This window comes from Aplysia californica, unplaced genomic scaffold, assembly GCF_000002075.1.
Source record: "Aplysia californica isolate F4 #8 unplaced genomic scaffold, AplCal3.0 scaffold00025, whole genome shotgun sequence".
Classification (NCBI taxonomy): Eukaryota; Metazoa; Mollusca; class Gastropoda; order Aplysiida; family Aplysiidae; genus Aplysia; species Aplysia californica.
In genome coordinates this window covers 2,339,762-2,365,371 of record NW_004797295.1, presented here as the reverse complement: position 1 = coordinate 2,365,371, position 25,610 = coordinate 2,339,762, and the positions used below count along the sequence as shown (strand labels likewise).

At 39.7% G+C, this 25,610-nt stretch overlaps 1 protein-coding gene across 1 annotated transcript in view; it reads left to right on the top strand.

Annotated features, from left to right (window-relative positions):
• Window positions 1-22,155, top strand: part of LOC101860471 (receptor expression-enhancing protein 1) — a 46,954-nt gene extending 24,799 nt beyond the window's left edge. The window contains exons 4-10 of the mRNA XM_035973039.1: window positions 6,290-6,366; window positions 7,345-7,465; window positions 7,978-8,091; window positions 9,641-9,773; window positions 10,492-10,572; window positions 12,646-12,755; window positions 17,909-22,155. Coding sequence (XP_035828932.1) covers window positions 6,290-6,366; window positions 7,345-7,465; window positions 7,978-8,091; window positions 9,641-9,773; window positions 10,492-10,572; window positions 12,646-12,755; window positions 17,909-17,995 — 723 coding nt within the window. The 3' untranslated portion in view covers window positions 17,996-22,155. The remainder of the gene's footprint in view (window positions 1-6,289; window positions 6,367-7,344; window positions 7,466-7,977; window positions 8,092-9,640; window positions 9,774-10,491; window positions 10,573-12,645; window positions 12,756-17,908) is intronic.
• Window positions 22,156-25,610: the final 3,455 nt, after the last annotated feature.

The following is a 25,610-nucleotide window of genomic DNA, read 5'->3' as shown; positions in this document are numbered from 1 at the left end:
CTTTCCTGTAGTAGGCTTTACTGGCAAGCTGGTTAGGTGCCATACGTGTGAGATGTCCGAACCACCTGATCGTTTGCCTTTGAATAATAATGGAGGACAGGTGTTATTCCCTCCATTTCTCTGATCTTGTTGTTTCTGACTACGTCTAACTTTTTAAATATACCGTATTGCAAAAGTTCTGTCATACCCACCATAAAAGTGCAATAACTCATTTACTATTAACCCCTTCACTGCTGAAAATTTTCCATCAACATCTGTACCGACAAGATAAAATGTTCATTCTTGGAATATTTTAAAACAGAGAATTGTTTCAGAATAAGCAAAAATCACAAACGGTAACTATACCAAGTAAAACTTCTTTTGTCAACCAGATGAAATAATATGAGAATACAAGCCAGAACACACGTCTACTCAGCAGTGAAGAGGTTAGTTCAACATAGCCAAGAGAAACTTGGTACACGAGATCTTTATTCATTTTCTGCCAACATGACCTAAAAAGAATTGACAATTAATGTCTTTCCCTATTCAGGGGAGATAATTTAATACACACTGATCCTTGCAAAATCCAAATCAAAGTTTGCTCAGTATGGCCTGTGGTCTCTTCCAGCTTGAATTACTGATACAAACATCTGTTCATTGACTTAATTGATGTCCTTATGGTTTTCTGAAGAATCCCCTGCCATTCCTTGTGAAGTGCAGCCTTCAGTTCCTGACGAGTTTATACGGAGTGCGGCCTGTTTCTAATCCTCCAGTCTCTCTCTCTCCCTCTCTCTCTCTCTCTCTCTCTCTCTCTCTCTCTCTCTCTCTCTCTCTCTCTCTCTCTCTCTCTCTCTCTCTTTCTCTCTCTCCTCACACACTCACTCACGCTCACCATGGATTCCCTCCTGCAACATACCTTTAGCGGGTAACCCCAGACATGCATGCGTGTTATTATTTAATAGATTGTCTCTGGGGGGTTTTTTCTTCTTCTTTTAATTTTTTCTGGTCGTTGAGCCCAGTTGCCGTCCACCCATCCATCCATCCCCTTACACGCACGCGCACACACACGCACACACACACACATACACATATACACACACACGCACCCACCACTTAAAAGAACATCGGACGGTCTTCCTCTCTTGGGTTTTTTTTTTACATTCTGTACTATCCTATCCCTCCCCTCCCCCTCAACTCCCTCGCCATCCCTCACCTAGCACACATGGCACTTTTTCTTGCCGCGTTTCCCCTAAAATTCAAACTTTTTTGTTTACTTACTTTTTGGCGAATTCATGACTGAAAGTTTGAGCTCTCCCGCAGCGCAGAGGCCATCTGACACACAACGCTAGCAAGCAGTAGACTCAAGTTTGAAAGAAAGATCTCAATGAAAACCCTTGTGAAAAGGGATGCAACTACAAAAACGAATACTTATACGATTCTGTGCGCGCGTTTGTGTGTGTGTGTGATTTTTGTGTGTTGTGTGTGTGCGCGCGCGCGTGTGTGTGTATGTACGTGCGTGTGTATGTGCGTGCGTGCGTGTGAACAGTGTAAAATCGTTATTCCATGGTGGGTTGGTATTCTTGTCGTCTTCTCCCTTAAAGTTGTTCCTCCCGTCTGTTAGTTTTTCGAATCTTCGTGTATGTGAGTGTGCCTGCGTGCGTGTGTATCTTTTCTTTTTCTGTCTGAAACACACACCCTCGTCTGCCTGCTGGCTAGAACACATTCATAGGCTAGTTACACGCCCAAGATACAGCACACGGCGCACACCTCGAAACGCGCACGGGGCATGAGGCATGAAAGTGACATCGGTGAATTATTCATATCACAGGAGGGGGGGGGGGAGCCCTCTTGTTTCATCACCTGTCACATGAAGTAGTCAGAGCCCCGGGGGCTGGCTTTGTTTAAGGGAGGAGCGCCCATCAATTAGGCCTTAATGCTGTTCTGCCTTTTGTTTTGGCTTTGGTGTACCAGTTGTGAACGTTTTTAGAGCACGGCGTCTCTTATACGTTTATGAAACTTAATGTGCCACATTGGGTAGATGGCTACGGTACTGTGGCCTTAACTTTCACAACTGAAAGTACATTGGAAGTCGCCGAAGACCACCGTCCATTGATGAGGAGAAAAGTGGTTGCCCAGCTGCCGAGAACCCCCCCTAAAAAGAAAGCAAAAAAAAAAAAGAAAACAACAAACAAACAACCAACACAAAACTAAGCTCAACAACAAACAAGAAAAATCATTGGATAGTTGGCGTACTCTTATGTAGTTTGCTCATTCTTTCCTTTGAGACATTTGTCATCCTTTATCTCTCCTTCTTTTTAGGTTTGTTACTCTCTTTTTAAATCCTATCCTTCGGGACTTATGTGTGATCTTAATTGTGTTGCAAGTGCCGCAAAACTTTACTGAAAATAAAAATAAAAATAAAGACAAATAAAAAACGTATTCAATACGCGTTTGAAGGTCTCAGTTTTAGTGTTGTTATTGTGGGTTTGTCGATGTTGAAGAGGATTTATTATGAACTTTGAAGATCGGATTTGCGAATAATAATGAGAAAAAGCCCACCAGTCTATTGAAGAGATGTTTTGCTGCAGGTCTGCTTTAAATGCAGTGTAGTTTCCATTTGTTGAATGCAGGAAAGTGTTTTGTGAAGAGTTTGGAGGGGGTTACTAAGCCAGTGCCCACTCTCTCGAGCCGCCGCCTGGGTATAGGTTTTTTGTTTTGTTTTGTTTTGTTTTTAATTTTGTATAGTTGACAGCTGTGTGTTCGTTTCAGGTGGACGTTTTGGATAGTGCCATTATGATGTAGAAAAAAAGGCAATAGGGGTGTGTGTGTTGGGGGGGGGGGGGTATGGTCATTTGTGCATGTGATTGTTTTGGGCTAGTGGACGTTAGGGCAGGTTGAACTGTATATCAAAATCAGTTCTTTGAACGGTATGCTTATGTTGTGCTGATCCGGTTTCACCACAGTGTATTAGGCCTAAGCTTCAGTGCACACGGTAAATGTTGGGCGTTGCCCTGTCTGTAACAGTACACCGGGGTTTTTTTTCACAAGGACCGTCGATGTTAACAGCTCCCAGCAATGGGCGTTAAAAAGGACTTTCCTTGTCGACACGAAATATGTGAAAGCTTCATTTGCTTTTCTCGTTACGTATATTATTCTCGCTTATTGCGTGCTCACGGACACACACACACATGCACACTCACACTACACCACACACACGCACACACACACACACACACACTGCACCACACACACACACACACACACACACTGCACCACACACACACACACACACATACACGCACACGCACGCACGCACACTCACACTACACATTGTCATACTGGCTACTCGTAGCATAGATAACTGACCAATGTCAAAGAGGTTGCTTGGTGGTTGTTCTTTTTTTTGTTTAGTTACACAGTAATTTGTTGCATATAGTTGGTTTGTATGGGATCTCAATCTATGTACACTTGTGTTAATATAGGTGCTGTTCATTTCTTGGCCAGCCTCTGTCTACTCACCCAGCTTGTGTTGCTTCATTTGTGGGCTCTATAATATATATAGATTCAATTACGAGTTCAGAGTGCTCTTTGTTTACCTATGTCGATTCGTGGTATTGGGATCCCAAGCGGACCAGAAGATATAAAAATAGTTATGCCAATCGAGGGTGCATTCTCCCCGCCCCCGTCCACCCTCCCCGTGGTATGTCACTCGTGTGATACGATGTATTTTGCGAAGAAGGGACCTGATAGTTTCAATGCAGGCCTATATGTATAATAAACACTTTTGTCTCCTGTCTAGTCCTCTTTCATTCCTAGCTGTATGTCGACCCAAGAGGATGCAGTAGAAACCGTGCAGCCTGGACCTGCCTTCCAAACGACTTATATACCCATACGGGCGTCAGTGTTTGAAACACACAATGTATGTAAACAGTGTAGAGATTGTATTTCTTATTCAAATAACCTATGTGGGTGGTTGGCGGATGCTCTGGTGTGGTTTGCTCCTTCTTCCCCATCAAACATCTATCGTCCGTATCCCCCCTCCTTCATTTTTTTGTTTTTTACTCTCTTGTAACACCTCTAATCTTCTGGCGCTCATATGACCTTATGCAGTTGCGAGCGCCGTAAAACCTCTACTAAAACAAACAAAAAGAACCTATGAGATGATTGATAAAGGCCCAGTTAACTGTTCTTTGTAAAGGACATCGGGGCCTGTAACGACTGTGCAGTAGGCTACAGACATGTACTGTAATCAAGCAGCAGTAATTCACGCCCAGTTACACCACCTGCTCGCAGAACCTACTGGATTACAGATATTACGACGGCCCCAACAGTCGCTCCGTCATCGGGTTACTTTCCAGCTCCACAAACACACCATTTGTCTCAGCGCACTGGGCCATAAAGAATTCATAATATCCGTGCATGAAGGCAGGTGTGAGAGAACAGAGCGGAATTCTCGTCGATGACGGCTTGCATTATAGTGAAGAACATATACGTGTATACACAGCTATAGACGTCGGGAAACGTTTTGTGTTGTACACATAATATTTTTGGGGAGGGGGGGGGTTTCCTTGTTTGGTTGTTTGTTGTTGTTTTTCTGGAGGGAAGATTCGGGATAGTAATGCATTGATTCACCATAGGTGGTTTTCAGGTGCTGTGGTGTGGTTTGCTCCTTCTTTCCTGTCAAACGACGTCTATCGTACTTATTTCCTCACCTTTTTTGTGTGTTTGGTACTCTCCTCTTGTAACACCTCTAATCTTCGACACTTTTATGTTTTTATTGTTGCAAGTGCCGTAAAACTTTTACTCAAGATTTTTTTAAAAACATTTCACCACCGCAATCATTATCAAGGTGTACTTACCTTGCAATATCCAGGTTACTCCTCTATCGCGCTTTGTGTCTTGCTGATTTATTTTTTAAAGTAAATTAAAATTTCTCTTTAACAAGCCACATTTACGCTTTTAGTTCTTTACCGGTTGTTTTTACCCTTTATTCATTTTAGTGAAGTCTAGCTTCCATTTACATAATCCAAATTATCAAGAAAGAGAGCTTGGATCCGGCCACCGACCTCCCGGTGATCGAAGAGTGTATAGAAAAGAACGTGCACTGTACGAGTTTTGTAGAATATCTTAGGGAGGAGGCGAGGACTTTCTGCTGTTCGCAAATTAGCTCAATCATTGTGTGAGCTCTCCTGACTCCGGTCTGATGGGCTTGATGCGCTCCCGTAATTGTCCTCTGGTAAATACCAGTCGAGCCAGTTGAGTTTACCCCCGCCGCTAACTAGACGATGGAAGTAAATCGTCGATCTGTGCGTGCTGACGTCCGAGCGACTTAACTGTATCCGAAAGTTGGTCCAGTAATTGCCGAAGAATGTTGGGTTTTTCACATTACCCGCCCTTACTCTCTGTCGCCCCCACGTGTTGTCTGGGCCACAGGATCACGCACATCTAAGGGATTAATCTATAAACTCGCACCAAGTGACGAAAAGTTTCTGGTCACTGGGTCAAGGGGTACTTGTCTTTGATGTTTATCACGATGACAGAACCATTTGACGGTATCCAGGAAAAGAAAGGAAGACATATTGTTTTAGCAAGACCGTAGGAACGCCAGTCTAACATAACATAAAGAATGCCTACACAGGGATGTTCTTGGGGGTGATTTTGGATCGAAAAGAAGAAACCATAGTTTGAAGACAAGCTCCGAGAAAGATAATAATCGTGACTCGAAATGGTGTCATTACGTACTTTATTTTGTGTAATGTCTACGATCCTCACAACTTGAAGCTTGAATAACGCTTTTTACGACAATTTTTTAATTTGATCCTCTTTTTTTTTTGTATGCTGTTTACAACGTGTGTTCGATGAGATACATGTGGCGGGGAAAGTCTTTCAACGTGCTAAAAATAATAATTATAGAGTGGGTAACAGTTCAGTGACACAGCTTGTGAATTCTCACCAAGTTTGCCCCCTTTTACTCACCCACGACACATAGACAGATAGGTGAAACTGTACCATGATGTCCGTAGCTTGTTCGTGTAGGGGCGGTGGGTAGACGATAAACCTCCGTTGTTGACTGTTCGATACAGGGATGGCCAATGGTTGTTTATGTACACTCTCGTGAAGTACGGTTTGATCCAAGGGGGGCAACTGGGGGAAACGTTTGGTGTGTGCCGAAGATGAGTTCCCCTCCTTTATTTCTCTTGTCTGTGTTAAATGTGTCCCAAAACATCGTATGTTGGGATTGTTTGTGCACTTTTTATTCTGCTTCAAGTTGAAGATGAAGTTCATGATTTTTTTTCTTGTGTTCTTTCAGGTAAAATGGATGATGTACTGGATAGTCTTTGCATTGTTCTGCTCCATAGAAACATTCTCTGATGTCTTTCTTTCATGGTGAGTTATAAACGAAAATGTGGCTTAAATGTACAAATATTCGGGAATGCTGGAGAAGTTTGTATGTTTTCAACTCTCCAGATAAAAATGTTTGCGAGGGGAAAATGAAAATAAAAGATACTGATTGATTTCGTTTTTTCATTTTTGTTATGTATGTTTTTTTTAAAATTAAACGGGTAAAAGGAAACTTGTTTGGTTCTTGATGAGGATGATGATATGATAATGGTTATGATTATGACAACGATGATGCTAAAATGTTGGGAATGATGTGCCGGTCAATTTTGACATAACATTAAGTTTATTCCTTGGTTTGATGCACACACTTGATCCCCCAGGTTGTCCTGAGTGGCAGGACAAAACCCTCGTTCCCAATTCCTCGCATTGTCACCAGATTTAGGGGGAAAGTCATCATCAGAATCCTCAACGTTTAATAAAGGTTGTCAGAATATCACATGGGGGCCGCTTTTAAGTGATGACATTGTTAGTGTTTGTTGCCCTACTTCTATGCTATCAAAATTTCAAAACAGTGAGAAGTGTGTGACTAGTAACCTTGGTAATAATTTTCATTATCAATATAAAATGTAGTTATTGATTCCTTCTATTGTGACTTAAAAAATTTTTAATCTTCAAAGCTAATCGTCTTAACACTGTGTAACCATCTTTGACCAGTCACTCTTGGGCACATTTGATGAGCTTTGCTAATTTTTTCCATCTCTTATTTCTTTGTCGTCTTGCTGTCTCCTTTAGTAGACCATAGTTGGGTTGATTTTGATCTTTTGAAGATTGGGTTTGGGTGGTGAGCCAGCTCTGTCTGGGTCTGATTCTGTCACTACCAACTATTGCGAATGTCAAACATTTTGGGAGGGGAAATGTGATCAAAATTGGGCTGGCTCGTCATAACGGCACAACATATTCCACTCAACAACTTAATTCCACTGGGATGAATTAATTCATATATTATAATGCTTCATTTTCCAGGCTACCATTTTATTATGAGCTGAAGATCATCTTTGTACTATGGATGCTGTCTCCTATGACTAAAGGTTCCAGTTTCCTCTTCAAAAAGTTTGTTCATCCTCAATTGGCACGCAGAGAAAAGGTAGGTGTCAGTGTGGCGTAAATTGTTCTTCTCGTTTATGAATATGGGGTGTAAAATTCATTAAAAAATCAGTTTTTGGCTTTATTTCTGCACATGGTCACCCATGAAAGATATCTGTTTTTGATTAGATATAGTAGTAAAAAGGATGTAGAATGTAGAAAGTATTGGTGAGTACCCATGCTTATTTAGCGTAATGACTTGGCATTCTTAAAGTGAGGATAGGGGAGGGGAGTTCCAAGCAATGACGTATTTGTCTCTAAAGCTTTTTTTTGTTCTCTTTTTGCTTGTTTACTGTGTATTGGAATGATTTTCATTGTAGCCTTGCATTATTGCTGAACCACCTCCGGGCAGAAACACAGTTGGTTTATATGTCAACTTTGTGACTTACTTTTCCCAGCATGTACAAACAAGATTTATTCCAGTAATTGCAGTGCCAGCCTACTGAAATCAGTACATTCTTTATGCTATTTCTTGGTGTATTTTGTGTACCAATCTTGATGTCTCCTTTTCAGGACATAGATGAAATGATAGAGCAGGCAAGCCGCCAAGGCTACTCCACCCTGCTCTCTCTGGGCACCAAAGGCCTCAGCTATGCCTCTCAAGTGGTCATGCGCACAGCCATCATGGTAAGTCTGTCCTAACTGTAGGTCAGAGGTTCCTCTTGTTTTTGGTTCCTATCTCTAGTTGGTTTATGATTCATATGTTAAAAACAGGCTGTCAGGAAAAGGTAAACTAACTAGAGATGTGTAGTTTTATTTCTCTTTTCTCCATTCTGTTTACAATAGCCACCTTTAAGATGACCTGTTGATATCTTGGTGGGTTTCTACCCCATATAAAATAAAACCAAGCAGCAACAAGTGCATATTGCAGGCTCCTTATAAAGCATAAATGTAATTTAGATAATCAATTGTTCAAAGGTTCTGCTTTGTTTTCAAGTTCTGGTAGCTGTTTTATCTTTTTTGTTTTGTTTGCCTACATTGCAAAAATAATTTTTAAGTCTGGTTTTCAAAGGTCTCAGTCCAGTCTATCCATGTTTTAATCTGAAACCAATCTGGAAGCACATTGGTCAGAATTGCACAAATGTTGCTAGACACATAAAGCGTCGACACACTTAAAACATTCTAATTTTTCACCATTTTGTATGGGCCGTCTGGGACATACTTAAATTAATATCACATGTATTTTTAACTTAAACTGATCTTTTGGACTGGGTAAGCTTGATGTTAAGTATGGAGGTGTGTTTAGTATAACATTTGTTCTCCAGTTGTAGGAGTATGTTCGGTTGTTCAACAGGGTTTTTCCTTATTTTAATGATTATTTACCTATTAATTGAGAGTGGGTTTTCATATTTGTAAACCTCTAAATGGGATGTTATATCCACAGCTGAAGTCGGAGAGATGGATTAGCCGTTAACAGAGAAATTGGTTATCTGTCTCAGCCTGTCGGCGTTTACTCCAATGATAAAATTTGAAACATGAACACTGCCCTCTACTGATAAGATTTCAGTTTTCCCATATCCAATCAAATCACTGCACTGTGATTAGGGACTGATATTAGTTGATACAGGCAGAGATTAGGCTGAAGGTTTTTTCTTTTCAGAGCTGTTGTCAGCGCTGTACAAAGCAGACCTGATGTTGTGACCGGGAATTACCTCTGCCCTTTGTGTAGTGGCTGTCAATACTTGATTAAAATTACTAGCCAATGAAATATTGCAATTAGGTCTGTGGTCTGCTTTCAATGGCTGAAAGGTGATATTATTAACCACATGTTGATCGGGGAGTTGTTCATGAAGCATATGTGAAACTTTATTTGCACATGTTGCATTAGGGGGTTTTTTTGTGGAGAGGTTTTACAAATGGAATATAAATTCCCAGTATTAGCTATGATAAGATATATCGCCATGAAATTTTAGTAATTTCGAACTGAAGAGGTTATTTCTTAAACTAAAAAAAAAAAGGGAAAAAGCTCAGAAGTGGGATCAGCAGCAATATTTATGCTGTTCCTTTTTGTACTCTTACCTCAGAGCAGAGTATTTAATATTTGAAACCGTGTGTTGGTATTTGGTAAAATGTTCAAATTTGTACAAACAGTAGAATGTAATCCAGGTAGAAAAAGAAACGAACAAAAGTAAAAGAGATGCTTGAGTTACCCACATGTCCTCGTTGTGTGCACCAGGGCCAGTCTAAGCTGGTGGATCACCTGCGGCGCAGCTACAGCACCAGCGACCTGTCTGATGATGGGACGGGCCTGGCACAACGACACCGGGCTCTAGGGGATGAGGCTGACGGGGCCGGGGAGGACGAGCTGGGTAAGTCCTGGCTCACGCACTGTGGGGCGGCAGTCATGTGACATAAGAGATATTATTGTGTTCTATACTGTTGGTTGGACTTATGAGGGGAAATGTACCCCCAAAAAATGTTATTGCAAAATTAACAAAGAATACTGGCAGAAGAGTTGTGGTCGTTTCTGAGTAGTATGGGAGAAAGGTTTCTACAGTTTATCATGTATATCTAACTTTTTCTGTAGTTTCACAATGTTTTATCATAAAGATCTTGCATGAATTTGAGTAAAGTCTCTCTTGATCAAGACGTGAGCATTTGTGTGAGTGTTGTTAATAAGTGCAGATAATGAGCTCAGAAACGAAAGACCCCATGTAAAGACCAGACTGCCAAATTGTGATAAGAGGGGTGAATCATCTGTCTCCTGATCTCGATGTTAACCTCGAAAAACTAGGTTGTGTTAAGCTGTCCTATGCAGTGATAGATCTTGGGATTAAAGACAAATAATGACTGTAGCATCATTTTACTTGCTTTAAAGATAGGCAGTGCTTAGTGCTGTGCCTTTAAGTTAATAAAATTTGATTGAAATGGAAAATATTATTTTTGACTTTGTGTTATGTACTTATTTTTCAGTTTGACATTTTTCTATTCAAGATGGTTTGTCTACTACTGTACACTATATATGTATACCTGCTTTAATCAAGCTTAAAAACTTTGAAAGAAAAAAAAGACCCATTGTACTTTCAGACAACAGACTTATAGAAGACAACGCAGAATTAGACAGACGCCAGAAAGCCAGCGTAGGAAAGAGCAAGAGTTCTGCAGGAGGTAATATTTAAAGAGGAAAAGGAGGGGGTCTGGTCAACTTCAAATATTTTCCCAGATCTCCATCTATCTCCTGTACTTTGATTTTGTGTACCTCACAGTCACTATTTCTGTCTGACTTTCTCTCTCTTGCTATTTTGTTTGTCACATTCTACTTTTGATTTTTTTATCAGTCTTTTTTTTTTTGTAAGAATTTTTCGGCACTTGCAACACAATAAGGTCATATAAGTGTCGAGGATTAGAGGTGTTACAAGGGAGTAACGAACACAAAGAAGAAGGAGGGGAGATAAAGACGATACATGTTTGATAGGAAAGAAGGAGCAAACCACATGAGAGTACCCACCAACCACCCACTTTTTATGAGTCTATATGTCCATCTATCCATCTGTCAGTCTAAGTATTATATATATATATATACAGGGTGATCAAAAAAAAACTTAACAAATTGTTTTGTAAATATCTTCCTCCATACTGAAGTTTTGCGTTTCAGATTTGAACATAACGTTTGGAAGCCAAAAGGAATTTGTCTGATATGTATTTTAGATTAGTCCATTAAATGGTTTTGCTCTTTATAGCACATTAAAAAAACTACCCATTTTCAACCTTGTCGCCATTTTCATAGCTTGGCGCACCTGTTCGCATCAGGCCTACCTCTAAAAGTTGCAACAATCGCGTCATATTGCAAGCTACAGCAGAAGTCTGCAGATATTATTTTTCCCGAATTTTGTTTGCCTGCTGAGATCATGGCTACGTTTAGTTAAGAGCAGAGAGCTTTTTGTATTGAACACTACCTCTCCATGAACTCACCATCCCTGACATTTCATAAGTTCTGCACTCGGCATGGAGAGAATGCTTAGGTGCCCTCAAGACCTTTGGCGTCATAAGTAGAGTAGTTCCGTCAGTTTGGATCTATAGCGAATCAGAACTAAAAAGTTTTTTAAAAAATGACCACTTCAGGTCAAACACGCACCATGCGCAGCCCTTTAAGCGTCACCAGAGTGCAGATTTCGGTAGCCGAGTCCCATGAGACGTCTGTCAGTAAACAATCTGCAGCTAGGACTTTCCTACACATCAACAGTCTGCATTCTCATGGCAGATCTTAACCTACGACTATACCATGTTCATATTCACTAGGCCGAGATTACATGGATCAAAGCATAGCAATGTGTTCATGATTCTTCAATTTTCTTGTAAAATGGGATCATTTCCTCAATGACATCTGGTTAAGTGCAAAGCCCATTTTCACCCTGCAGGATATGTTAACTCCAAAAATGCTGTATATTTGGCACCCCACACTTTTGTCTCTAGAAGCCACTTCTTAGTGAACATGTACTGTGTTTGTGGCTTAAAAACTAATGGTTTAGCAGGTCCTTGTGTTAGGGCGCCAATGAATATTTCAAACGATGCGTTAAAAATGTGTCGAGTCTAAAGGAGGGAATGTGGAGCACTGCTTCTAGGAATTTCAGAATGAAATCATTAGGTTTTTAAAACTCCGTAAAAGGAATTAAATATTGTTTAAATGTCACAGGGATGGAAAATTAATGTCAAAGAGGAAATAAAGAAAAAGGTCAACTAATCTTTTCACGACTTCCTTTACAAGATTTTTAAAATTGGTGAACTTTGCGTTTTTTGGGTGCATTTTTTTTAACCGTTTCAGTTTTCAAAACATGTTTCTTCTTCGTGGAGTTTATATCAAACAAATTCCTTTTGAATGAATATTGTGTTCCAAATTATAGCATTCTAGAACAATTTTTGCGCGAGATATTCACCAAAAAAATTGTAGTTTTTTTTTGATCACCCTGTATGTCAGTGTATCTCACTGTATCTGTATGTCTTTCTCTCTCTTGCTATCTGTCTCTTGCACTGTGTTGTTTTGTTTTTTTATTAGTTTATATATTTGCCTATCCATCTATCAGTCTCTATAAGTCTGGGTATCTCTCTGTCTCTTTATGTCTTTTTATTTCTTGCTATCTGTCTCTGTCATTGTCTACGTTGTTTTTATCAGTCTATATGTCCGCCTATCCATCCATCAGTCTCTATATCTCTGTGTATTTCACATTCACCTCTACATTCCAGGTTTGATTCTGACTAGTGTGAAGGAAGAAGAGGGTGAGGATGATGAAAGTGTGATCACGGAGACCTTCACCATCCCTTCCAGCACACGGCGACACTACTCTATGAGAGAGGTTGGTTGTCGATTTAAGCCACTCCTCTGAAAACTCGGGATCTCTTAACATATTTTACACTGTCTGTCTGTTCTCACTTTTTTTCTCATGGAAAAACGGGTAGGCCTATAATCCAAGGGAAATATTGTGAAAGGCATGCTCAAGAACTTAAAGTTAAAAAAGAAATGGCTTTTGGTCTAGAGGGATATTATTATCATTCATTTCAGTAGTGAGATTCTTTTTTTGGCCTTAGAAAGCATCTTTTTCAAAGATGACTTGGGATCTCTACTTTCTCTTTGTAATCACTGGTTTCTCACACCTAGCTGTAGAGCGTCCTTTTTCTGGACCACTCAGTTTTCTCATCACTGGTAGTTGGTAGGCTTACAGAAGATTGCATCTTTGGGTTCTATATTCATCATCATCCGCACATCACTTAGCAGCTGTGCACAGGTAGCTTTACAATCATATATTTTTCAATATATGGACATTTTTGCCCAGGATAAATATTGTGTAAAACTTTTCTTCCATGTACATATTTCCTACAGGTTTGTAGGGAAAATTTTAGAATTTGTTTTTGCAATGGATCACTGTCCTTGAGGTTGAGTTCTAATAGTTATCTGTTCACCCTGATGTCAGGTTTCCACCCCCTTTAATAATTTGTTTTCTCTCTTCTTTTTATATTGTTGTAACAGTTACCCTTGTAACTTGAAGTAGTAATTAATGGGTCCTATGTCTAATTATATGTAGTATACGATGTAAATGGTTCATGAACATTTACTTCAGTATTTCATGATTTTTATTGACATTTAATGGAAATGCAAAAATCTACGAGTGTGTGTTCAAATGGCTTGCAAATTATTTTACATGGAGCGGTTAATGTTGTTTTTTGATGAGACATAAGCCAAAGGACCTTTCTGGCATAGATTCCAGTAGTAACGAAAAGCTTGACTCTGTCTGTTTACAAGAGAAAAGGAAACAAAAGTCAAGGTGCTCCCTCCAGCAAATCAACCTCTAGCGCTGGCATTTTGATGGGAGACTAGTTGTAAGATCCTTTCACCAACATTTCTGGTTGACAGTTGCTGTGGCTTTTTTTTTTCACGCGGGCGTTGCGTGAAAAATTCTATTCTTTTCTAAAATTTGGTTCCCACAGTTTTTCGTGTCTCAGCACATGCATAACAAACAATGTATTTATCTACTGCTAGCGTGGAAACAATATGCCGTACATACATGCTTGTCCTTAAAGACGCTTAATATTTTTTTATTCTGGTGAGGGTTTTTATTTCTACATACCATTATTTGACTTTTTCTTCACAACCAATAACCCATTGCAAATAAAAGCAGCTTTCTGATATGTTTTTATGTAAATTTTTTCTCCTTTAACGCAGGAGAGTCCAGTGCTAAATCGCAGTCAGCGATGCCAATCTCTACCCCCTTCTTCTAATGTTACTCCAAGGCCATTAGTTATTGCTTCTTCAAACTTAGATGCTAAGCGTAGTTTTTTTGCCAAATTTCAAAGTGGTAAGGAAAAGGTTAATGCAAGTGAGAGACTATCTAGCGAGGTTAAAAAACCAGTGGATCCTAAACGGAGAGTCTTGTCGAGGTCGCTTTCTGACACCACAGTCCTCATGCCAAGAAGAAGGAGAACTATACAGGCAGGCCGGGGAGGGACAGCTGTTTCTGTCACACGAGGGAAAGTGGCTCCCCTGCTCAAGTCATTTTCAGAGGAACAGAGGAGTTCTGTGGAGAGGGAAGGAGCAGGGACTAGGCCGAACCATCCCTCTCTGGAGTCGAAAGAGTTAGACAGTCATCAACCGGATGTTTACATACCATGGTTTGAGCCCCATCTCCCGGCCATTGAGGATGATTCCATCTTACATTTACCAAGCCGTGGGACTACAGAGACAGCCATTGCTGAAGAGGCTGAGGAGGGCAGTGAACCGGAAGCGTTGTCTAACTTGATTGTTATTGACTTTGAGGACTCAAACATTGATAATGTTAGGCTTGAATCTTCAAAAAGCCTTCTTGATAAGAATTCGAGTGGAGCACACATCACTCAGAATGTGGAGTGTGAAGACAAAGAACCTGTGGAACTCACAAAGGCTGATCAGGAGAATTTATTTCGGAAAGAGTTTGGAAGCAGTGAAAAGGGAAGTGAAGACGCACATGTGACAACAAGTATGAAGGATAATAGTTCTTTGTCATTGTCAGAGTGTAGGAGAGAAAACTACATGGATGCTAGTTCTGATGGTGGAGACAACCGAGATGAAGACTCGTGCTCCGAGTGGAGTGAAAGTACATGGGACACCCTGTCAGAGGTCAGTGATCGAAGCACCCCGGAGCCTCAGGAAGAAGTTGACACAGTGGACTCTCCCAGCTCTGCAGAGATTGCTGCCTTGTGGGGTAGCTCACCCAGCAGCCGAGCCAGCACGCCAGGAATAGCTTCTGACCCTGAGGTCAACACCACTCGTGACTGCAGCCCACCTCTTGACGAGTTTATTGTGGCAGGTTCAGCCATCCCCCGCCATGTGTATGAAGCAGGCGAGTCGCGCAGTGCTCCAAACAGTCCTGGAGTGTCTCCACGAGCATCCCCAGTCAGCCCCTACAGCTCCTGGGACAGCCACAGCTGGAGCAGCCCGTCCAGTCCAGCTACCCGACAGAGAGGTACGGATGAACGCAGCTTTGCTATCATGATGGCCACGCTGAGGAAAGAGCTGAGCTTCCCACCGCCCACATCCCCCCAACCTCTCTACGGCCACCGGACAACAATGTCTCGATCAGAAAGTCCTCAGATGTACTCAAGAAGATCAAGTTCATCTCCTTCGCCCACACGAAGAGAAAACTATGACCCGTTCCACTCCTGGCAGCCTCAGCCACAGAGGTCCGGCCCGAGTGCGGTCACAGCAGCTTCAGCCACCACCCTGAGACGTCTGCAGGGCCGGCAGTTACCTCGCTCCCAGAGCTTTGGTCAGACAGGGAGCCCAGGGCTGTACAGAGCAGGGCCAAGTGCTGGAAGCGCCTCTCACTCTCAGTTGAATGTGGAACGTCCCAGGGCTTACTCTACCAGCAGTCTGGGCTACCACCGGCCATTTTCCCACGGTCAACCATCACTTTTCAGAAGTTATTCCATTTCCAATCCATCTTCCTATCACAGAAGAAGTAAAAAATATTAGATTATAGTGAAACAAAAGATTCATGTAAATAATCAATTGCGTGTTAGTGAAATTAGGAAAACCAGTAGCTCATTTGGCATTTTCAGTCCAGTCTTAATTTTTTCCCATTTCTTGAAGATGTTAGAGAAATGAAATTACCACTCATGCTCTGCTTGTCATGTAAAGTGACTAAGCATGAGTGGTTAGTTGCTATGGCCAGAGATTACACTGAGTGTCTGAGAGGGCAGCTTTTCATGGTCCCACAAGAAGGTAACACAAGGCTGCATTGCCTGGGCTGAGCTGTGGATGATCTGTCTTTGCCTCCTGCTCTTGCCTCTCACCCCACCTCCCCAACCTTGTAGTGTTACAAGAAAGGAATGCTAGTTGGGCCCATTGCCTGTCTTAACAACAGCTTCGTAGATAACGTGTTTTGTGACTTGGATAAAACTGTTCTAATTGGTTGACACAGTTGTGCAGCGTGGATGTCAATACCAGTACCAGCTGGTGTAATAACTCATGAGTCAACTTGACACAATGCTGTAGGGGTGCCATTCTGCTGGAAACTTTTGGGATTTTTGACAATTTCAGTTTTCCAGAATTGTTGTGTCAAAAGTGAAAGCTTATAAATGATCAACTTTCCTTTCAGTTTCAGCTATAATTTCTGAAAGTCTTACTGGATCTAAGTGGCACCCCTAGTAAATGCTTATCTTTCCCCGACTGGGTGATGTTGATGGTAGTGTCCAGCCATGAGTCGATCGTCCAGACAAACTGCTGGAAACATGTAACAGATTAGAGGGGTTTTTTTCCCTTCTATTTTTTTTGTTCATTGCTATCAACAACTGTAACTTGTCCACAGTTTTTCGTAGTTCCGTTCATGCATTTTGCTATCTTGTCACCGAAGCATGTTGTCAGTCATTTACCATGTGTTTCTGCATAGCTATTGAACCCACAAATAGAAACTGTTGGTGTGTTTGGTCTGGCTTTTTATAAAAAAATTTATAGATAGGTCTAGTGTTCAGAGTATATGAGATTCCTTCTGATGCTTCTTATTTACCATATAAGACTGTTCCTCGGTAAGACAAACTCAGATAAATAAAGAAGAAAATACAAGTTCTGTAACGGTCAACATCAAAACGTTTTTCAAATGTGTAATGATAGCTGATTCTTTGTAAAGAGAATAATATTACTGAAGATTATGAAATTAAAACTTTTATGTTGAATTTCAGTCTCGCAACAAAAAGGTATGGTTTAAATATCAACTGTTCAAATCAATATCTAAACCCTTTTGGTTATAGCTAATCAATTTTATGTTTCAGTTTTCAAACCCAAATGAAACTTTTTTTGCTTGGTTCTAAGGCCAGGGATTTTTTGCAGATTTTGTCTCCGTTTTTTTTTCTCTTTTTTTTTTTTTCATTATTCACTTAAAAACTCATTTACTTGGTTGTCGTTGTTGCATAAGAAAGTGTGGTACACATGATAACCTTTTCTATACACATACGAGTTTCAGGTCTTCTGTTATTGAAAGTCAGGATATTTCTTTTTCAAACTTTAGTGTGGTGCCTTTGTTTCCCCAAGAATAGATCTCCTCTTGTAAAAGGTTTGGTTGTTTCTACCCTTATAATCATCCCCCGAGTGAATCCTGTAGTTCATAGTAGTGGCCATGTGATGGCTCACAGTTGTTTTATTTATGTGGAATAGAATAAGATTAAATTATTGTAACACTGGAGTGCTTTGCCTGAAATTCTATTTGACACCATTACTAAATAAATTTAATTCAATTTTTTTTTAATTGTTAAGAGGTTATGAACTTCACACTGTAACCGATTGCTATAATTGTGCAGTCAGTATAATAGCTTACACATTGTATATAAAGTTGCAGAAAACTTGAATTGCTTCAGCAAAATGCTTTATTTACCCCTGAAAGTTGTATTCCTTAGATGCTTTATTTGAGATATTGTTGCCTTATTTTTTCATATTTTTCATCCCATGAAGCAGTAAGATAGCTGTGTACGTTTCTATCCCCAGACGAAGCAGATCAACACATATGGGACAGTACCACGGTCACGAGTGAAGACACGAGCAACGACTAGGAAGTCAATTATCCCCCCGTGATCGACCAGCCTTGTCAAGTCCAAGATCTTTCGATTTGTACATACACTGACACAGTTCTTGTTGTCGCCTGTGTGGTAGACCCCCTCCTTCACAGCTGACAGAACTTTAACATGTAATTGATCACTGGTCAGATTTTGTTTCGCTACGTTGATGGGGGCATAACATTTTTTGTGACTTGATTTTCTTGAGTTGTGCACTGAAGGATAAATTGTCTCTTTCTTTCAAATGAACCTAATGAGATTGTTTGCTTCTTACTCTTTCGATTTGCACACCATTTCTTTTTAACTCTTTCGTTCTCTGATTTTGCATGAATGATAAAATACTGAGTGAATACATTTTTTGCACTTATTGAATTAAAATATCAAATGTGGAGTTGAAATGACTGGTAATTTTTTGCACGTTTGTAATATTAATACTGTGAACCTACAACATAATTGTGTCATCAACATTTGATTTTTCATTAAGTCAATAAGATTATTTGAACGTCTAAAGTAGAAAAAGTAGATGTAGTCTGTTATCTTTCAGAAAAAGACGAACAAAATTTGAAGGTTTCATACATGTCCTCACAGTCTCAGTTTAAGCCGTACTCCCTATTATTTTGAAAAATGTGTACAATGGTATTTAAGCATTCCTTAGTTTTGTGCTCAGATCAATTCTCTCATGGAATTCATTCATTCAAATTGTTCACAGCAGAAGTTTGAGAAAAGTTGGCTCATTTGAGTAGCTTCTTTTTTAAATTGAATGTGTCTGGCAAGAAGCAGCCTTAAAACGCTGTTCTGTGTGCTGATATGCCAAAGACCAATGTTTGCCTCAACTTATTAGTGTCACCAGGAATCTCATATTTGGGTGTACTTCCTTGATCAAGAACATTTGAAGTGGTGAAAGATTTGTTGGCTTTAGTTTTGTCAATGTTATGGATATCCTTCTATGTTCCAAGTACTGTTGCCTTTTGTAGTCAAGAATATATTGTTCAACCTGGAGATGAGCTTGGGTGCCAGTTTTAGTCACATACTTTATGTATTGTGATGTGCTTGTTTTTAAGTGTCTATGCAGTTACTTTTTTATGAGATTTTTCCTGAGCCCATGATACAATTTTCGTGAAAGTGTTCGCTGTTCCCTACTATCGCCATCAGGCGATGGGTTTTGCCTCTCTAGTGTTGTTTATGCTGTCTTGTCTTTTCCCTTTGCTTTTTGAGCAGCATTTCTGCAACAGTTCCTTTATTTACTCTATGGAAGAAGATCTGTGCAAGACACAAAGAAATTTTTATTATTCAAGAGGATGTGATAATTTACTTTTCATTTCTCCTTTTTTTCTTTTGTTTTCATCGTGTAAATATTTATCTTATCAGGATTTTTCGAAAGTTTGTCTCGGTTTACTTCCTTTACCCAGTATATATGCATATTTTTCTGTTCAAAGAGAGAAAAATTTGACGTACAGAATTGATCTGTACATACTGCACTTGAACAAGATTTTTATCTGTGGAAATGTTTCGATTTGTCACTTCATTGAGGTTTTAAAAATTCAATAATGTTCATTTAAGATACATAGACCTCTAAACATATTGGTCTATATGGCACAGTAAAGAACACACCTTCTACACCCTCAACATGATAGTGTTGTTCCATGCCGTTGATTTTCTCCACTGCTAGAGAGTTATAAAGTATAGGACAGGAAAAGTTCAAGGATTTTCATTATGTAGTCGAAATGAAGCAAGATTGAAGACATATCCAGTGTCCCAATGCTCCCAACCCCCACCCTGCAAGAACGCTATCAGCATTACTGCTATTCAATCACATTGGTTATTACTTTCATGTTTTTCGGCTGTTTTCACGTGCACAAACTCTCCCCGCTTTTGGAAAAGTTTTGATCAGGAAGTGAGTGTGAAAATTGATTGATACAGTAGTCTCCGCCTACGATCCCTGCGCTTTAGAGAAAAAAAATGTATGGTCTTAGGCGAACAGGATCTTGAGCGAATCATCAGGTGGAAGAATCCACGGTGATTCATGGTCAGGCCTACAATTGGTGAAATGACCGCCCTTTACTTTGAAATGACATTTACTGAAATGACCACGGGGTGGGCTTATAACATGGCAAGCAAAGGGTGGTTAACCTTGATGATTAATCGCAATGGTTCCTTCTTATTTGTTGAGGCATGCCATTTTCTCTAATTCAACATTGAGTGTCCTGATCTAAGTCAATCTCATTACTCCGCCCTTTCACCTGTCCAGAATTCATAGTTTTCCTTCTCTGAGTTCCTCACCAGTGTACCAATTCATGGAGATTACTACAGAGATGTGATTGCATTAAAGAAAGTGAAGCAACGGGCAGCACAACAATGTCAAATTTTCGCTGCTTCATTGATTAGCTGCATGTGCGTGGGAATAGGTTCAGTAAATATTTATCTAAAATGCAGGATCTCGGCCAAATATAGCCTTTCAGACCGGTATCTTAGGGATGATTTTTGTGTAGTAAAAATTCTGTTCTCTAAGAACAGGAGGATCTTTACTCTTTAAACCCCGTTGGACACTGGGAGCGTCCAATAGTAGTGACAACTGTTTCGTTTTGTTTAGTGCTCGTTTTTGCTTGTTTTTTCGGGACTATTCCCGAACCAGGTTTATTAGTAATGACTAAGCCTTTGTCTCCACCGTTTAGAAGTTGGAATCAAGCTTTTGGGATTATAATGGGTAACGGTGGTAAAAACTCTAAGAGTTAAGCGAATCGGAACCCTAAATGTGGGATGGTAGTATTGGTAGGCAGAGACTACTGTATTTTGCTTGCTTGTGTCTGTGTCACTCTAAGAATGAGGATGTCTTAGAGGAAAAACCCCACAAGCCTTTTGTATGATTTTGTACCATTGCAAAAACATTCCAGGGTTTTCTTTTTACTGTTTTTTAATTTCCTTCACAACTTTCCCTTTATTTGATTTATGGGTATTTTTTTTAGTTAACACACATATAGCTATATCTACTATCAGATTGTTTGCAGATGAAATACTTAAAATAGATACTGGTATTGCAGTTTTCTATTGCTAACTACCATAAGAGATATTAATCACATTCTGCAGTCATTTAACCTTGGTTTATTTAAGTCCCATAGAAAGCTCATAAAAGATTTTTTCTGAATAGTGTTTCTAATTTCACAAATTCGTAGGTTTTGAATTGCACAAATTCTTAAGTTTTGAAATTTTGTGTTCTGACAGACTATAACAGTGGTAGTAAATGTGTGTTAAAAATCCCTCGTCACACCCTTGTGTCTGTAACCTTTACTTAATGTGAATAAGAGAAACGGTTGGAAGTCCTCCTGTTTGCTTGCTAGAATATTCTTGCTCAAGTTTTCTGACGCACCCTGATTGATTATGTCTACTCTGATGCATGAATTCATTTTGCTTGTGCATAGCTTGAGATCTATAACCACACAAATCAGTATTGTTCTCTGCGCATATATCCTTTGCCTGTTTCAATGTTTGAAGGCCTGCTGTTTCCACATGTTTTGCTTATGTTATATGAGGGGGGCTGAGTTTGGACTGAGAGATGGGTTTTGTAGTGTCTTGGAATTTCCTAGCTGCTTTTACTTTGTATATATGAAATGTTTGAAATTTCTTCTTTTTTTTTTTTTTCTCCCCCCCCCCCCCCCCCCCCCCCCCATCTTTTTGGGGTTTTTTTAAAAGTTGCCTGTTTCAGTTGGATTCATCTTGAAGTTTCCCTGACCGATAAGTCAGGCATTCAGTAGAGCTAAGATGTCAGAGTTATATATTTCTTTATTATGCTATTATGCAACAAGACTGCACTGTCTGTTAGATGGTGATTCTAGACAAGCTTTGGAAATATAGAGCCAGCTGTGCAGCAGTGAGTTTAGAAATCTATCTCAACATATCAAGAGACTTTTTTTTACTTTTGTAGTGACAATGACAAATCTGAGACAAAGCTCAGGAAAAGTAACAGTAACTCTGAAGAGCTCTTAGAGACTTGCATGGACAGTGAATTAATTTAGTTGCCTCCCTTTTCCAGCCTTTCTTGCATACATTGCACAACAGGAATAGAAAACGTTTTGATTCACAATTATTTACAAATGTATTTGTTGTCATGGAATCATTTTAGTCTAGCTTAGATCTGAGGCTGATGCCAGTATTTTACTTTTTCAGGATCTCAGAAAAAAAAAAGATATTTTACTTTTCAGTTACATGCACTTCCATATTCAGAATACACATGTGCTTGCATATGTTCAGATTACACTTCTCATAGAGGTCTGCTATAGGTTGTGGTTGTGAAAAAGACTAGGTGTGTAAATAAGTTATGCAGCAGTGCCATGCCCAGTCCCTGAAGATGTAGGCTCCCTTGTTTCTTTGTGATGTATCCAGCATATCAGATACTGTCACTGCATCCGTTGTGCTCCATCCGATGTAGAAAAGTTTTAAAGAATATATCTTCTGTGGAGCAGCACACGTTCACCGCTGGACAATAGCAAGGGACACAATGTACTTAATACAGGGATGCCAAATCTCCAGTTTCTCCGGATTTTTCCGGATTTTTTTCATACACTTGCAAAGGAAAGTGGTGAGGTAAGAAATGTTTTTGTTTGCTCATTTAAAAGCTTTACAAGGTTCATTTTAGGTGAGATGTGATGCTCAGCTCATTTTCAGAGAGAGAGAGAGAGAGTGGGGGGGGGGGGGGGTCAAAAATCATTTGGCATTCTTGTTAATGAAGTTTTTTTGTAGAGCATTGGGAGTAGTTGCCCCAGTAGCCTAAATTCCTTTTCTCAAGTAGTGACAAAATGTCTTGTCAGAACTTGGTTTTCTCCTTCTTTTGCATTTTGTCTCTTTACAAAGTATTAGCCCGCAGTAAATAGAAATAGTTTTTCCCCTCGTAGTCTCTGACTGTGTGCTGAGTCTGGGCCAATGTCTGAGTGAGAAGTGAGTGTATCCATGACAGTTACGGAGTTGTGTCAGAGGGATCTTATCTGATCTCATGATTATCTGTATTGTGTCTGGGTGAGTGTGCTGAGAGATAGCGTCAACATTGTCCTACCTGTTTCCTGTTGCCTGGTCACTGATTACCCCTTTTGGCACACACACAAACACACGCACACACACTGTCTCAGTGTTTCTTTCTCTGTCTCTGTCTCTCTGTCTGTCTCTCTGTCTGTCTCTCTCTCTCTCTCTCTCTCTCTCTCTCTCTCTCTCTCTCTCTCTCTCTGTCTCTCTCACTCTCTCTCCCTTTTCAATGTCTTTTCCCATACCTAAAACCTTTTCCTTTCTTACTCTTTATATACGCAACCATATTTACTTAAGTACCTTTGATGTACAGAAATTACATGTTTTTGTTTTTTTTTAGAGGGAGGTTGGGGGTGCAGGCCTTTTTATTTGTTTTGTTGGCAAATGTAGCATGATAGTATGGGGGGTTTTTTTTGGCCAGCTCTACGCTTACACCAACAATAAGAAATGTGTATATATTTCTGTCAGTATTGTGCTGGCCCCTTGGTTACTGTGTGAATGACGTTTATTGTCTGATATTGATGTTAATTTTAACGACTGAGATTTGTGGGTGACTATTTTTAGAGACGGTGAGTGTGCTTTTCTTTGATGAAGTTACCTCAGCTGGGCTTCCAACATTCTGGTGGGCTTCCTTATTCCAGTTCCTTGTCCCCCACTCTTTGAGTTTGTCCCCTTTTCAAGTGAGTCCCCCTTTAGGTGTAAGTGCTTGCATAGCTGAGGAATGACTTACAGGCAAGGCAGATGTCTATGGAATATCTAGTGATCATGTACATTTTGAGGTTTTCTGTGCTTGGTTTATGTGTGTTTGCCTCTTGATGTTTGGCACTGATGTGGTTTATGAGCACCCGGGTTGTATTGCACAATGTAGAACAGCAGTTGGAACTGCTGGATTAAGGCTGCATGCTTGGTGGAATGTGTAGTGAGTTTTTTATAGGCTGAAAGTGTGTTATGAGGCTGTTTTGTGACTCATGTAGATGGAGATATTACATGAATTGCATGTATTTTTTATATGGGATACTGACTTTGCAAAAATGGACAAATGATTTCTATGATTTGGATTTTTCATTCTTTTCTGCACGCGAAAATCTTTTCAGATTGAGAGTCTTGGAATCTAAAATTGGCCATTATGTGATTACTGATTAAGTTTGCTGGGTTTAGATACTGGACCTCTGCTTTCTGAAATGGTTTGGTTACCTGTTCTTGGCAGAGGCACTTTTGAAATATAATATAATGATAGTGTTCAGAGTATTCAGAACCATGTTAAGTCTAATGCAACTAATATAAATACTACAAGATATTCAGATACTGCACACTGTTCAGGGAATTTGATTGAATTTTGTTTTAAAAACCATATGAGCTGATGGCTGGAATTTTGTTCTCTATTCTCTGAAACCAGAAATTCATTCATTTTATGTTCAAGTGTGTTTGCTTTTGTGAAAATTGTTTTGTATAAAATTCATGTACATGTATAATTTTTAATTTAAAGTAAAGACAAAACAAAATTTAAGAAAGGGGAAATTGGAGTATAATTTTATTTTGTAAATGTAGAACTAGACGGAATTGCTCGCAGCATTGTCATTAAAATAATTGTTTAATTGTTTCCCCTGTCCCCCAGCTTATTAAATATGTGATGATTTTTTGTTTTTTGTTTCTCTCAGTCAAGCTTGTAAACTTGCGTGTAGTTAATGCAAGGAATGCTGGTATGTTCGTATTGTTCAAGGTGTAGCTCATACACTTTATGCAGTTTAGTTGAAAGTGTCGAAGAAACACTGACGACCAGGGTAACATGTCCTTTGTGACTCAAGTTCGCTGGGCTTGCACCATAATGTCTCTGAACTAAATTAATAAGTACCGGTATATGCTTTCATAATACATCCGCATCAACCTTTTCACTGGGAGTGGGTGATATCATTAGAGGTGTCAGTTCCTGTGACTGATCTATTTTCCATATATGCATGTACATTTATATACACATAGGTGAGTACCCTTTCCTTATTCCATAAATAAACACAACTCATGGTGTGTGTTTCACACTGTAGACTTTTTGTATGATTTGTACCCAATACTTTGTTTTGGTCAGGGAGATTCTGTAGTAGAAGATAACAACTCGTTCCCTCATTGTGTAGCTTTTATGACGCTGACCTCACTCACATCCGTTTATCGGTTTCATTATGTACTTGTACTTGATAGTTAAAGACTGCTTGCTTTTCTCAGTTTCTCATATCAGACTAATGGGTATGGTATAAGTGATGTGTGATTTATTTTTCTATTGTTGGTGAGTGTATGGTAAGCCAATATAAAATGATACTCTGATCTGATTATACAGTGTTTGGGTGTTTGTTTGTTTTTTTCTCTTTTGTCATGTAATGTGGGTTATATATATATATATATATATTTATTTGCAAATATACAAGCAAAATTCTTGTCTCACATGCAGAGAGTTTTTGCAGTGGGTGGTTAGCGGGTGCTCTGGTGGGGTTTGCTCCTTTCCTATCAAACATCTATCGTCCTGATCTCTCCTCCTTCTTTTTTGTGTTTGTTACTTGCTTGTTGTACCTCTATTCTTCAGCACTTATATGACCTTATTGTGTTGCAAGTGCCGTAAAACCCCTACTAAAACTAAA